Below are 16,206 nucleotides of genomic sequence, written 5' to 3' on the forward strand. Positions count from 1 at the left end.
AGAGAGAGAGAGAGAGAGAGAGAGAGAGAGAGAGAGAGAGAGCAGAGACAGACATTCATGCTGAAAAGACAATGTATAATTCAGGTCATTCTGGCTTTTGAAATATTTTATATATAATTGATTTTTCGTAATGATGTTTAAAACAACCATTATAGCAGTAGCACTATTCTTTTTTATCTACTAACAAATAGTATTTTTTTCCTCACTAAATAACCCAAGAATTCCTTTCCTTATGTATATGTCTGTGTTTTGAAGTACATACAAATACTTGGATATTCTCACTTTAGTAATTGTCATACTTTCTTTCAGTCATGTGCTTTTCCCAGCATAATTGTAGCTAATATGAAAGAATATTTTACATAGGATATGACATACACACGCGTGTATTTATGTACATGGATGTATTTTCCGAAAAGATACTTCTTTCATTGCTACTCTGTTTTCTGGAATATTCCTGTATTACCTTACTGACGTGGGTGTTTTACGTGCAGAAGAGTTCATTCCACACTGAGGTGACGTCTTTGAGTGCGCTTCATAGTGGATGCAAGCCTGGATTCAATTCTTGTTGGAGAAGTGATGAGGTTTATTTCTCTGAAGAGCAGAGCATTGGGAGGTGGGAAGGTTAGCAAGTTGCCCTGGATGGCATGGTTATAATGGCCAAGCTAGCAAAGCATCAGGAAGTCTTCACTGAATGTCTGGATATCTGCCACAGCGTGGCTCTTTTCGCGTTTGGTGAGAATGTGGAGCAGTTTGGAAAGCGAGTCAGACTTGAGCTTCTGTTTGTTCATTTCTCTTGATGCTGCCCCCTGCTCTTTTCCTATGAACACCTGCCTCTTAGGCAGACTCAAGGTGGCTCCTGGGGAGGTGGGAGCGATGGGGATGGTAGGCCCTGTTCCCTTTGACTCGAGGCAGGGACTACTAGTTCCGTGTGCTGTTCTCTGTGTGGGCAATGACCTTGTGCAATAATAGTAGGTGGCTGTGCCACATTGCCCCAGAGGTTGGCAACAATTCTTTGGGAGCTAATCTTGAAGATCTCTATTGCCAACACTAGAGTGTGATAACTTTTTAGGGACTCCTTTTTAAAAATACCCTGTCAGTGACTAAATGTCTGCTTGACAGCGCAGGTAGCTGAAGACACACAGCTCATGTTTCATTCATGGTTTGTGTATCTGGAGTCTGATGAATTTAGAGGCTTTGGAGACGGGATGTTAATGAAGGGATGGTGGAGTAGAAGTTTAGGTCTTTTATGATGACTCACTTTCCAAATCTGCAGGATGCAGACGTGGAATGCTGGAGACGCACACAAAGCCAGGCATCATCTCACGGTCTCACACTTTGTCCAGGGCAGAAAGAGCCCAAGCAGAAGATGACAGGAAGAAATGGATGCTGTCAGGAAGATACAGGCCAGACAGGAGGGAAGGTTTTGGCAGCTCTTGAGAGCAAGAGATACGAGCTGCTCTAGGCAGGTTATTTTGACATGTTCTTAGGGCAGTTAACTGGGAGAGGACTTGGGTCTGGCTTTCACGTTCTAGTAAGATTTTTATTTTGAGGGTGGGGCATAGACGTCTTACTAGAAGAGACAGTCAAGGAGGAAAGGCAGAAATACAAAGAAGAAGGAACAAAATATGGCCTGCTGGTGGCTCGCTGATGGAAGGTAGAGATGCTGATTCTAGGACCTTTGCTTTAGCTTGTTTGGGTGTCACAGGAAAAACACAGGGATAACCTCACTCTCAGACCGAGTGACGAAACTGGCAGGGTGTATCTGGCGGGACAGTGTGCTTTAGGGGACACTGAGAAGAGGTGCCTAGGTCCTGACTTTAGGGTGTTATCTCCAGCCTATTGTTTTGATGGACAGAGGGAGTTATGGGATATATGATTATCGAGGTATGGGGGGGCTTGAAAACTTGCGGCATTGCCGAGTAATACCCATTGTATCCCTTTGTTCCTTGGGAGTAAATTAGCTGGCACCTATAAATGAACTGCCTTGGAGAGTGGGAGCTGCATGTGACCTGCATTTGATTGGTTTTTTTCCTTTTTCTTTCTTCCATTTAGTTAGTCAAGGGGAATCTAAATGTAGATTTAAATGTCAGTGTGCTCTTGGCTCGGCCCAGGTTCGGCTTTCATCCCTTTGAGGCATAGTCTCAGGAGATCCCTCAGGTCTCGGCTCTCAGTGGGTAGGCACAGCTGGCCTGCCTGGGGAGTCAGAGAGCTCAGACTTTATGATAAGTTGCAGGTGTAATATTATACCAGGGACGTCAGTGCTCAGAGTAGGTACGTATGTTCTAAAAGCTACAGTGAAATATTCCCTTGCCATCTAAACGAAAAGACTCAGAATCTGTTTTGCCAGAAATAAATCATCCGATGATGAGCCTTTTGGTGGTGTCTGGAAATACACTTTATGAATGAGTTTCCTAATTCTGCACACTAAATTAGTGCAGTGATTTTTCTGGAGCGATCTTGATGATAAATCATCTTTAATCTCATTAGAGAGCTTCCTATCCCAGCCTGTGCTGACTCAAATGTTTGTTTTGCAGAATCTCACCACAGCCGAAGAAAAATACTGTTTTTCTTAACTGTGTTAAAGATTAGGACATTATATTGGAAGATGTTAATGATTTACCTATAATTGTATAACTGAACATAGTGAAACCGAGATTTGGACGGAGATTCTAATGCCCACAGGCCTGGGCTGTGTCTGGAATCCTTGAAGGCTGCCTGTGAGGGGTGGGGAAACCTCTGTCTTAAATGAGGAGATACCGGGTCACAGAGCCTTACCCCTTACCGAAGCTATGCAGTTGGGTTGGAAACAGGACTTCAGTCCTGATCCCTCGATCCCCTTCAGACTTTTACTTAAGTAGATCATATTGATCTTGTGATGGTAATAGGTTACCCATGTTAGAAGGCAAATCACCTGTCTTACCACATTTCCCATCCCTAAACACTGTGGCACAGGGACTATCATGGGCACTGTTAGCTTGAGGGACTGGAACAACACAGACGTTCTCAGATTTCTGGGGGCCAGAGCCCAAGGGTGTGGGCAGGAATGGTTCCTTCCGAGGGGCTGAGAGGAAGAATCTTTCACGACCTTCTCCACCTGTTTGTGGAAGATCATGGCTTGCAGAGAACATCACTCCAGTCCCTGCTTTCTTGGCCAAGGCAGTTTTGTTGTGTGTCTGTCTGTCCATCTCTCTGTAGAAGCATCTCCTTAGCATACAGACACCAGTCTTGGCAGTTACTTACACACCTTACTTCAATGGGTGGGGTGACTTTATCTCAAATCAAGTGACCTGCACAGGGACTCTAGCTCCCTGGAAGGATGTTCTCTCCGGTGTTGGGGTTAGGAATTTCAATAATGACTTTGCACTATTCAATACCATATCTTACTTCCATTCCAGGAACTGGTATATATCAGTGTGTGTGTGTGTGTGTGTGTGTGTGTGTGTGTGTGTGTGTGTGTGTTGCTGAGTGGCCCATGACCCTTTTGTAAAATGCATGGTAATATCAGACTGTGACAAGTCTGTAGGTACTCTACTGTTTTCCTCAGTATGAAATCTAAGGTCAAAGCCACACTATGGAGGGTCTAAAGGAAGTGAACAATGACTTTTCCACTTAAATTCTATCTCTCAAACTCCTGTTTCAGGAAGCTACTGATTAAAATAATCAAACTTTTATATTTAAATATGTCTATGCATGTATTTGTAGGTGATTTGCTTTTTGAATCCACACTGATTTGCAGATGCTCCATTTTTGCTTGTGAAGATACTCGGTCAGATTGGCTTTCATCAAGGCAGCATTGATCATCTGCCAGTTGTAAAACGTATATTTTGGGCCATTGGCAATACTCTTAGATACCTGCGATTTAGATTTAATTAAATTTTTTGAGTTGGATAAGAAATTCCTGAATTATAATTGAATTGAATCCTAACAGCGTCTTGTTGGAATCTGTGTGCGTTTAGGGATAGGGAGGAGATAGGATTACATTAGGTGGGTAATATGGTTAGAATTTTTTGGTTTTGGTTTTTGTTCCTTTTGTGACTTGGTGGATCTGAGGTTATTTCCACAGTCATAACTTATCTCCAACTACCATGGCCCACGGAAGCCAATATTTGTATTTTAAAGAAGACTTGCATTTTGGAAGTCTTTTGTTTTAGAGTTATGCTGCAGTTGATTAGATAGTACATACTTTCTGTATTGCCCTGTCCCACTGATTCCTTTGTTGTTAATATTGTCCTTTTGTGTGGTTCATTTGTCACAACCAAAGGACTAGCTTGATGACTTACTATGAACTTAGCTGCCCAATGGATATTTTTTAAATTGTTTTTTTATTATTTTTAATTTTTTAGTACATATGTGTATCTGTGTGAGTGTATTAGTCAGGGTTCTCTAGAGTTGCAGAACTTGTGGAATGAATCTCTCTCTATATATATGAATTTATTGGAATGACATACAGGCTGCAGCACCACAGTGGCTGGGTGTGAACAGAAAGTTCAGGAATCTAGTAGCTGCTCAGCCCCACGCGGCTGGGTATCTCCACTGGTCTGCAGTATATGCTGGAATCCTGAAGAAGTAGACTCCAGTGCCAGTGAAGGAATGGATGCGCTGGCAAGGTGAGGGCAAGCAGGTCAAAAAGAAAACCTTTCAGTTTCCATTGCCCTTATATCGGCATCCAGCAAAGTGTGGCCTACATTAAAGGTGAATCTTCCTACCTCAGGGTCTGGATTAAAGGCATATGTCATCCTACCTCAAGATCTGGGTCAGAGGCTGTGTCTTCCAGCCTCAAGATCAGATCACAGGTGTGCCCTCCATTTCCGGATTATAGTTCGTCCACATACGGTCACGTTGACAACCAGGAATAACGGTTAAACAGTGGGTGTGTGCACGTGAGTGCAGGCACCTGCGGAGTTCAGAAGAGGGCAGCATCCTGCATCTTGAGTTACAGGCAGTAGTGAGCTGCCCAGAGCATGCTGGGAACTAAGCCTGGGTCCTCTGGAAGAACAGTGAATGCTTTTGACCAACCAGTGAGCCAGCTCTACAGCCCCTGCACACTGGTTTTTAGTAGCTTTTTCTTCTTGTCTTTTCTCTGATTTGTATTTCAGGATGATCTTATCCACAGTCCGGGTCAGGATATAGTTAGATCCACATGCTTACTGACCTTGTACCCTCAGGACTACGACACTTTCTTTGATTATGATTGTTATGAATGGCCTTGACAGTGTTAGAGCACTAGTCAGGTGCTTGGGTGGGTGTCCTCAGGCTTCACGTGCACAGTGTTTTTCTTAGGGGTAAACTGAGATTGTGGGACCCTGAGGACCCAGGAAGTCCATTCTCCCGTCAAGTACAACAGTGTGTTGTGACATTGTGGCGTGCAGGAGGCTCGCCTAGCTCATTGGTTTTTCTCACTCTACCTTGGGCAGGCTTTTGCCAAGGGCAGCCACAGTCAAGGGTCCAGGGAAATATCTGTGGCTTGCACAATCAGAAAACCTATCTTTACAATCAAGCATGTCACTGCTCACTGTAGCATCTTTCTTTGTTTACGGAACAGGGTTCTGTGGGGTGAGGACGGCTTTAGGGCTGCTTATCCTTCTGACCTCAGACCATACATTCAGATTTCTGACTAGGTAAGGACTTATTCAAATTTAACTTAGTATCTCAACACTAATTTAACAAAATAACTTAATATTTTGACCATTTTTCTCTTGTGGTTCCTCTAAATAGTGTATTATTTGACATATTCTCCCCCCTCTCTTTTTTTTTGACACTCTAAATGAATACTGGAATGGCATTTCCTAATTTAGAACAGTGTGTTACTACCTCGCCAGACGCCAGTGGAACTAAGTTTGGCTTGCTTTTCTTCTATTTTGGATATTTTTTTCCCCATCTCCCCTGTTAATTCCTGCCACTGTTAATTTGTCTGCCTCCAGCACTATATTGCTAATTGTTGGTAACTCTCTTGCTTTCTGTGAATTTAGAATGTAGACTGCCAGCCTCCTTTCAGGGCCTACCATGTTAAACTATGTAGATTGAGTTGGTATGGGAGAGCTGGGGTGGGGAGCTTTTGTGACCTGTCTGTGTGGATAGTTGGGTGTCTGTGAACTGTGAGCATGTCAGCGCTTGACTGTTAGCAAGCTTATGTGCTTGCCAGAGGTTTCCTGGGCAAACTTGCTGGCAAACGGCAAGTTTGATTAAGTTGTATTACCATAATTTCAAAAAAGAGGCCGCTTTTATAAGTAAATTGTTTTCTAGCATATACCTTAATCACAGAGGCACTGTGATACTTCCTGTTCAGATTTATGAAGGAGATAGTTGTTGAACACAGTGAACTAAGACTCAGTGTTTACTGGGATTTAAAAACGCGTAAGTCATTTGTAGTGATTGCTTTTAAAAACAATATCCTGAATACACTAAAGCTGGTCTTCCTGGCTTCTGTGTGTAGGTCATGTTCCTGCTTTGGAAATGGCTAAACTATGGGATTAGGCAGGCACTCAGGCTCAGCTGATTAAGGTGCTATCACCAAGCTTGATGACCTGAGGTCTAACCCCAGAGGTCCAGTGGCAGGAGGAGAGAAGAGTCTCTGGAGTTGCCGCCCGGCTTCCCAGTGTAAATCCTCGAGCTTGCATGTACACACACACACACACACACACACACACACACACACACACACACGATAAATATACATAAACAAACAAACAGGTAAAAGCTACGATTTGAAAAGAGTGAGGAAACAGCCCAAGCACGTGAGCACTTACTTTACTAATAATGCTTTATTGGTAAAGTTGGAGTCTCTCCGTAGTATTGACTGGCAGGTGGTTCTCCATCACCGATGGTTGAGTGTGCACGCTGTAGCCTCGGCTGCAGTGGGAGATGAAAGTCCTAGAGTCAGCAGCCAGAGCACAGACAAAAGCCATCAGAACAGTTAGCATGGCCTCAGCACTGGCCATAAGACATTTGCTTCCGAGGCCCCGATAATCCACGGAGGTCTTGTCTCCTCTTGAGTCTGCCTTATGCAGGGATGGTAAGGCCAGGTCTGGAGCTGAGCTGCTGCCGAGGCTACAGCCATGCAATTGGTACATAGGCTTCTCCAGGAAATTATTAATAATTGATATCTATGGGTAATTTAGCCTAATTAGAGGGGTTTTAGTGGGTGACTAAGAGGAGTAATGACATTTGTTCTGGACCAAACACTTTCTTTATCTCGCAAGGTGGAAAGTGAAGCACCTTGGGCTTCCAGTTCTCTAGCGAAGCTGAATTCCTGTGTTCAGTGTGAGTTTTATAGTTAACGAGGCTCCTCAAGGGCCCTGACTGTTGGAGTGGGTTCCCTGCAGCAGATCTGAATCTTGGAAATTTGATTCCCGGTTTCCTTCCTAATTCATTAATTTCCCCACTCGTGATAATGTGTAACAATTCAGCCTTTAGTTCCTGCCATCCCTGGGCAGTTTCCGTGTGTCGTTTACTACCCTCCAGAAGTCACCCTGGCAAGTGGCTTCTTCTTATTTTTTCTTGAGACCAGTGGTTTTGTATTTGCTATGAATTAGTTTGTTTTCTGTTTGTTTTTAGTTTTGTGTCTTATGGTCTCTGCTACAGATTGTTTTTTAAATTGCTATTTTCTTTGCATGAGATAATTTAAAATATAATTTCCTTGCCTGTAATACTACTACCAGATATTTTTTATTATTGTAAATATTGAAGCTATATTCACAGTAACATTCAACAAATGCTTTTAAATACACTCAAAAATAAAGAGTATAAGAAAAAATATTCAAATTATATGTAACGTGTAACTACCTGCTAATTTTTGGATAGTTTCTTTTATATTTTTATATCAATGAATGCTATTCAAGTGTGCTATTGTAAAAATTAACATTAGATGTTAACTTCTCCTTAGATGAAAGGAATCCTTTGAAACATGCACACATTTTTAATTGACTAAAATGTTTTTTTCTCTGAATATATTAACATTCTTTAAACATTTAGATATTGTTAGTCTTTGCTTTATTTCTCCCTTCTCTACCAAGTGCAGTTTGAAGAATGTCTTTGGTTTTGTTTGTTTGTTTTTGTGTTTGTTTGTTTTTTGAGACAGGGTTTCTCTGTGTAGCTTTGGAGCCTGTCCTGGAACTCACTCTGTAGACTAGGCTGAGCTTGAACTCACAGAGATCTGCTTGACTCTGCCGCCCAAGTGCTGGGATTTAAAGGCCTGCACCACCACGACCCGGCTTGGATACTTTCTTGTGGTATTGGTTATGTTACGTTTGCTTTCTGAGAGAGACCATAGGAACATTTTCTTCTCACATTGACTTCCCCTGGCCTTAAATGTAATGTCACTGTAATACAAACCCCAGATCATCCTTGTCTTCTTTCCTCAGCTTACGACCCTGGGAAACCTCACGCCTCCCAGCACTGTGTTTTTCTGCTGTGACATGCAGGAAAGATTCCGACCAGCCATCAAGTACTTTGGAGACATTATCAGTGTGGGACAGAGACTGGTATGTTTGTCTGTCTGTCTGTCTGTCTGTTCCAATCTGCTGAGGCACAATATACATTCGTACCGCTACTCAACACATTTTTTTTTATAATTTTGTTTGGTACATTTCTTTCAGTTACAAGGAGCTCGGATATTAGGAATTCCAGTTATCATAACAGAACAGTATCCCAAAGGCCTTGGCAGCACGGTGCAAGAGATCGACTTAACAGGTGTCAAACTGGTTCTTCCGAAGACCAAGTTTTCTATGGTGTTACCGGAAGTGGAAGCGGCCTTAGCCGAGATTCCTGGCGTCCGCAGTGTTGTACTATTTGGAGTAGAAGTAAGCACCCTCTTGGGTTTGGGGATGTGAGATCTTATTTACAGGAAGCTAGGAGTGAGGGGCCCTGAGGGGAAGTGGCCACCACTGGCTATGTGTCCTTCACCCTCATGGTACTGATTTGAATGCCTTGTGGCTGTCACCACCTTCAATTTTCACAACCCTGTGAGCTGTGTACCCTTGGTCTGCCAGGATCACAGACAAGAAACTAAAGTATAGCCATGTCAGTGCCTTGCCAATAGTCAGCCGGCCAGTGAGGAGGCAGCATTTGAATCCAGGCCAGTGATCCTCGGCTGTCGCGAGAACCACCTGCGTTTTCTCTAAAGGCATTCATTATTTTATTTGTGTGTTAGTGGTCTTCACTAGGGGCACCCACTTCACCCCATTCTCAAGGTTATATAGTTCACCATCCTGCAAGTAGGTTTGTATACCTACTCTTCTGAAGAAAAGAAAAAAACATACTTATGGATTCCTAGTGCCAATTTCAGTTGACTTGTTACATTTTATTTTATTTATTTTTTTGAGATAGGACCTTGCTAAATAGCCTGGAACTCATATTGTAACCTAGGCTGGCATTGAACTTATAGCAATCCTCCTGCATGCAGAAATTTCAGGACTGTGCCTCCATACTCAGCTTATTTCTATCTTTTTTAAACAAATGTTGTGCTGAAATTTTAAAATTTATGAAGAAAATTATTAACTCAGTGCGATAAAATAACACAAACAAATGGTTATATTTTGATAATAAGGTTTTATCATAGTGGATTTTCAAAGCAGAAAAAAAATGTAATCTTAAGTTTGATGCCCATTAAGTATTTTCTTATATTTTCAGTTCAGCCATGAAATTAGAGAGGCGGTGTGTGTGTGTGAACATGTGGTCCAAATGTGGTGGCTTTTGCACGGTTTTTTGGTCATCATACTTAGCTCTCATGCTCAGGTGAAATAGTTTCTGAGCAGCGGAGCGCTTTAGGACTGTTTACATGAGGTAGTAGCTGGTGGTTCACCAGAGCTTTCTAGTCATGTGAGGACAGTCGGCGCCGGGCATGGTGGCGCTACTGAAAATGTAACTTGCTGGTTATGTAACGTAGTTACCCTTAGAGGGAGATTTTGCTTTGTGTCCTCTAAGGCAAGGCTACAAGTCAATGCCTGCGAAGACAGGGTCTGTACAGTAATGGTAATAGATACTGAGTAAGTCCTTATTTTCACATGAATAAAACAACGCTAGATAATGCTGATTTATGCTCAAAACTACCTGGCTAACTGGAGCCCAAACTGAATGGGGAAAGCCATTTGATTCTCAGTCCTTTCTGATCTGCCCTAATGTATATTTACAGAATGTTCTTATGGGTTTCCCCTGTCTTCACTTCTGTATGACTCAGTTTCCCCAGTACTTTCTCAGTCCTGCAGCTCAGCCTCTTGTGTACTTGATGTGAGTGTAGACACAAATGCAAATGCCAGTGGCCCCAGGGGAGTGACAATAGTGACCTTTCTCAAGGCCACTCCTAGGGCTTCGCTGAAAGTCATTAGAAACTTCGGGGAATTCTGAGAGTCTGTTCAGTGTGACCTTGAGAAACATTGATAAAGCCAGCTCCTGGTCTGGAGAAATGCTGTTGTGTGTGTGAGAGAGAGATTGCCTAGCTCAAGAGAGCCTAAACAGTGCTGTTAAATATTCCAGTGACCTCTTGCATCCTTTTTGAACTCATATAAAGCGCCAACGGTTTCCTGCTTTCTTACATGTGATACTTTGCTTCCCTGCTAGACACACGTGTGCATCCAGCAAACCGCCCTGGAGCTGGTCGGCCGAGGCATCGAGGTTCACATCGTTGCCGATGCCACCTCCTCAAGAAGCATGATGGACAGGATGTTTGCTCTTGAGGTACTTGCTCTACTTAAAAATAAGTTCTTCGTCGAGTTTTCTGAATGATTACAAGACTTGGATATTTAGCAGTCCCTAATATTTTGCCTTTTAAACCATAGCTTGGTCTCAGCATATCAAGGCCATTGCTTTTCAGAGAAGCAACTGTGCACTAACTGGCCGTTCAGTTACAGTCTTACAGTTTTCCCTTGGGCTTAGATTTCTAGAGATGCTAAAAATTCCTTGATAGTTTTATGGTCACTTTACTGCAGTGTTCAACTTGAGCTACTTGAGATGTCTCAAGGAGCCGGGACTGAATTTTATAGAATCGCAATTGGTTCAGGCAGGTTAACTCAAGCAACATCTAGCCCCAGACTCTGGCAGAATGGATCCAAGTCTGAGTAGCCTTTTCTAAGCGAGTGCCTCCTGGCTGACACTGGATCAGCCCTTCTTTGTCAGTGTTGCCTAATAACCATCTGAACTAAGCCCCTTCTGTTCCAGGACTGTTGAGGCTAGCACTTAATCCTGGGGAGGGTTTCACTCCAGAAGGTGTGTGTGTCTCCCTCTCAGACTTATCATATCTAATTCACCAATAAGTTTGAATGTATATATGGATCTAATTTCTGAATTGTTAAACTACTTACTTTTTTTTATTAAGAATGATCAGTGCAGGGCTAGCAAGATGACTCAGAGGTAAAAGAGCTTGGTGAAGAAACCTGGTGACCTGAGTTCAATTCCCAAATCCCACAGTGAAAGGGGAGAAATTAATCTTAAATGTTACCCACTGACACCGAACAATGTGTGGACATGTTCATGCACACACACACACACACACACACACACACACACACACACACACTCGAAGCAATTTTAAATAAATGCTGAAGGGTTTGTTGTTGTCATGAGATCATACAGTACTCTGGGTACAAACTGACTTATGCATTGTTCTCTGTTGGAACTGCATCAGCTCTGTAGCCCAGAGTGCCATCAAGCATTCAAAAGGAATGGGCAGAAGAGGAAAGGCCAAGGGCAACAGGCCATAGGTAGCAGCCTGGTCGGCCTCCCTTCTTGATTTTCCTCTAGAGAGTAGAATCCCTGTAGTTATTATGGATAGAAGTTTGCTGTTTGTTTATTTATTACAGTAATTATACTTATTTGAGCATTTCATGCAATGTTTTTTGAGCATATTCAATTCTCTCCAGCATTCCCCTGCTTGCCACTCTTTCCATTTTCGAATCTCTTCCCATCCAAGTTTGAGATTACTTTTTTTTGTTAAGTCCTTTGCCTGTCAAGTTCAGTTTGTGTGGCTCAGCTGGTCTTGTGTTGGAGTTCAGCCCTGCAGTGTGATCTCAAATTCACCTTTCTCGTGGTAACTATCAAATGCCAGTGGCTCCTCAGCTAGTTGTGGAATTGTGTATCCACCTTCCCCTCTCTATGCTGGGATTTTATCTGTCTGGGGCTTAAGCAGTTCTCTTGTGTGGTATTAAACTCACTGTGAATTCACTTGTGCATTTCCCTGTGTTCCTAGAAAATACTACGTCCTTGATGCTGTCCACCACTTCCCACTCTTCCAGCCTATCCATCCTTTCTCCTCAGAGACCCCCAGAGCCTTGGGGTGAGGAGCCTGAAACCATTGTCTGATAGGTAGAAGTTTAGTTTGTTAAGCTGTCCCCATGCAGATTGGAAATACTGGTTTTTCTGGCTTTTAGTAAGGGGTGCTTCTTCTCCTGGCAGCAAAGATCAGTAAGCTCTCCTTCAGGCGTGAGTTCATTAGGACCCACTTTTCAGGCTTTCTTATTAAGCTGAGATTTTACAGCTGCTGTCAAGCGGACCATCTCTCAGCCGGCAGCTCTCTTCAGCTACCTGCACCGGGGAAACTGTATTGTCATGGTAATGCTCAGACTTTGAAGTATTTCAAAGCCGTACAAACTAAACAAAGCCTTGTTTGCTGTGAAGATATTTCTAGGACGTTCCTCCTACATTCGTGTGGATTTCATTTATGTCTTTATTCTTCTCTCATACATTACCTTCCAACCAGTGTTAACCCCACCCTCCATCCCTCCCAGGCCCTCCTCTTCTCCCCCAGACCCACTGCTCTTCCCATTTCCTTTCAGAAAAGAGCTGGCTTCCCAGGGATATCAGCTGAATGCAGCCTGATGAGCAAGACTAGGCACACACCCTCACATCGAGGCTGGATGAGACAACCCAGCAGGAATAAAAGGGACCCACAGAAGGCAAAAGAGTCAGAGACACTCCCACTCCCACTGTTAGGAGTCTAACAAAAGCCCCGAGCTAAATGACCACAGCCTGTAGGCAGAGGGCCTAGTGCTGTCCCAGGCAGGCTCTGGTTGCTGCTTCAGTCTCTGTCATGAGCCCTGCTCTGTTGATTCTGTGACCCTGATTCTAGCTCACATCTTGTTTCTGTTTTCTAGCGTCTTGCTCGAACTGGGATCATCGTGACCACCAGTGAGGCCGTTCTGCTACAGCTGGTGGCTGACAAAGATCACCCGAAATTCAAGGAAATTCAGAACCTAATTAAGGCGAGTGCCCCTGAGTCTGGTCTGCTCTCCAAAGTATAAGATACTTGAAGATCGGGATCCCCGACAGGATGGCAAGCCAGACGAGCGCTTGTCTCTGCTAAAACTAAAATGTTAAGTCAACAGCAAATCCTCCTTTGCAGCTCTTAGTAACACTTAACTGGCTAGACCTTTGGGTACAAGCATTTAGTTCTGATGTCAAGGCTTCAGGTGCTGCTTATCTTCTTTGTTTCTTAATGGGCTTTTATTTATTATTCAAATTACAATGGAGGTGCCTGTTTTGTCTACATCATATACTCTGACCATATCTTTCCAAAGTGCTCCCTCTGGTGAAGTTTTCTTAAATTGTGTCCTTTACAGAAATAAAACACATCTGTCATAATGGTCTGACTTTTCTATAGTTGTGAAACATCTCCTGTAATGTCGGTGTAGATGTGGTGTTTTCACTTCCCAGGCTGCCTGGCGACCGATTCCTGAATGAGAACTGACCAACAGGACAATGGATTGTCACCGACGTCTCTCACAGTGTAGAGTTGCTGACTGAGTGAGGTGCATTGATTTAACCAGAGCAAATTATCTTCACTGTTGGGTATCCATCTCGACTGTGCTGCTTTTCTTATTCCTGTTGCCATCTTTGTGGATTTCCTTCCTCTGGCTAGCGATCTATGCTAATGTTCTTCTTCCACTGGATGTTTTTCTTGCTCGTTGATTATTTTAATTTTGTGAACAGATGGGAGTGATTTGCAGGGCTGGATAACTGACAGGGTTCCCCGGACATAATGCCTTTACAGTCTTTCTGAGTGCATGTTTTGGTACACACGGGAGTTAGCGGAGAAGTAAACACTACGTAAAATGTAGTTTTAAAATGTCCATGTTTCCCTTTGTGTTTTTCTCTCCCCGCCATTAAAACATTGTTACTGCTGACGTCATCAAAGTGACTTGGTAGGGATAATACTACGGTCATTGTTAGCCCATCAGTAGGTTTATTTTCACTTAATACTTACTAGTGCTTAAAAACTTTTTAAAGTGTGTTGTGATATGTGGATCATTACTCTCTTTGTATTAAATTAGAGAAAATATATTACATGGTGAAATTGTTTTGTTTCCCGTGACTCCATGAATACTAGTCAAGGAACTCTAGTGACTTTTCAGAGGTAGCAGATTTAATACTTATAATCATACAACTAATGGAAGCTTTCAAAGGAGGAGAATCCTTTGCAGTCCCAGACTGATGGAGTTGTTACAGGGCCTTCCTGTTGGAGCTGTAGGAATGTGTTTTGTTCTTTGAGCCTTTTAAGACACCAGAGCCTAGTGTCCTTGGGTGTGCTCAGATGTTTGCTTTAGAATAATGACTCTCAACCTCTGGGTCACCATGCTTTGGGGATCTAATGATCCTTATATAGGGTTCGTTTATCAGATATTCTGTGCATCAGGTATTTACATTACAAATCATGACTAGCAAAATTACAGTTATGAAGTAATGATGAAATAATTTTATAGTTGGGGTCTTCACAACATGAGGAACTGTACTAAAAGGTCTGTCGCAGCATTAGGAAGATTGAGAACCGCTGCTCTAGAAAATGAGAAAGAAGCATCATAGAGTTATCTACCTTTTAAAATAATTTCTAATAAATGTGACCTAGTGCTTTTCATACTTTTATTATCTGGAGAGCTTGTTAAAATACTGATTTTAGCTTTTTTTCTTCATTTAAATTAAAAAATAAAATGGCGTTGCCACCAGTGAAGCAAGGTTTTAATTTAGAATGTTTTGCTTCCCTTGTATCCACACCTCTCCCATCTCAGTGAGAATCCATGGCAGCGAAGCCTCGTCACAGCTGAAGCCAGCTATGTGACCCTGGATTACTGTCCTTTGGAGACAATGTCTGAGAACAACAGACTGTTTGCTTCTCAATTCTAGAGAGGTGTGGGGCTCACTGTGCTGACGTCAAAGCTGGTCTGGCAAAGCCGTGATCTTTCTTGGAGCCTGTAAAGGGGATGATCAAGATTCAGCAGCTCCATGCTTCTAGAATCCACTCGGGTTTTTGTTTTTGATTTTGGTTTTGTTTTATTTGTATGTTTTTACCATTACTGCCATCTTCTCAGGCAGTGAGTGTGGATCTAATCCCAGGTCCCTTCTGACTTCCTCCTCCTGCCTGGCCTAAGATCTCCTGTGATTCAAGGTCCCTGATTAGCAACCTTTTTCCACCTGCAGCCTTAACACCCTTTGGCCACGTAGCACGGTTCCAGGCTCCAGGGATAAAAACGCACACGGGTATCTTCAAAGGCCATTGTCATCACACAATGTGAATTGAATTATTTCAACTGTATCAGGGCCAGGAATGTAACTACGCGGAGGCTCAGAACAATTGTGAACTCTTGCCTTCTCCTGTTTTGTGAACCATGCCAAAAAGGTGGCAAGGCTTTTACTTTATGATTATAGGAAAACTGAACTGATCGTAATACATTAAGCTTTGGAACAGAAGTGTCCGTAACTCTGTAGGATGGTGAAATCCTTTTTATTGACATAAATAAAGAACATAAGGATGTAAGCAAGAAGGGTCTGGTGTATTGAATCTCAAGGGGCCTGGGAGCAGTATGAGGTTCCTTATGGAAATACACAACGTCTGTGCAAACTTAATCTAAAATTAAGCTGGTAACTTACTCCAGCCAGGAAACCCAATACTCTTGTTATGTTCACTGAAATAGCACATTTCTTTATTAAAGTGGGTTACTTTCCCTTGCAAAATTGATATTTGGGTTAGTATGACTTTATAGCTAAGGAGAATGATGAAGACCCCACTCAGAGGTTCATTTTGGTTCTGTAACTGCAGATTTTAGGGACAGTGTTTGGACCACAGCGATGGTTTTTCCAAATGTGTACAGTACGAGGAGAACCAGCTACGTGTCTCCAGCCTGTGCTTTTCACTTCATCGGCGATACTAGGAGGTCATCAAAGTAGAGGAACATTAGACGAGCCTGGGAGAGGCCCATGCTCACCGGTGCACCCTTCTTCTGCTTT

At 42.8% G+C, this 16,206-nt stretch overlaps 1 protein-coding gene across 1 annotated transcript in view; it reads left to right on the top strand.

Annotated features, from left to right (window-relative positions):
* Isoc1 (isochorismatase domain containing 1) overlaps positions 1–15,736 on the top strand; it is a gene marked incomplete at its 5' end in the record, with an annotated part of 17,388 nt that extends 1,652 nt beyond the window's left edge. Inside the window, 4 exons of the mRNA XM_005356384.2 lie at positions 8,361–8,480; positions 8,595–8,798; positions 10,555–10,671; positions 13,083–15,736. Coding sequence (XP_005356441.1) covers positions 8,361–8,480; positions 8,595–8,798; positions 10,555–10,671; positions 13,083–13,229 — 588 coding nt within the window. The remainder of the gene's footprint in view (positions 1–8,360; positions 8,481–8,594; positions 8,799–10,554; positions 10,672–13,082) is intronic.
* Positions 15,737–16,206: the final 470 nt, after the last annotated feature.

The sequence above is a fragment of the Microtus ochrogaster genome, chromosome 18 (assembly GCF_000317375.1).
Source record: "Microtus ochrogaster isolate Prairie Vole_2 chromosome 18, MicOch1.0, whole genome shotgun sequence".
Classification (NCBI taxonomy): Eukaryota; Metazoa; Chordata; class Mammalia; order Rodentia; family Cricetidae; genus Microtus; species Microtus ochrogaster.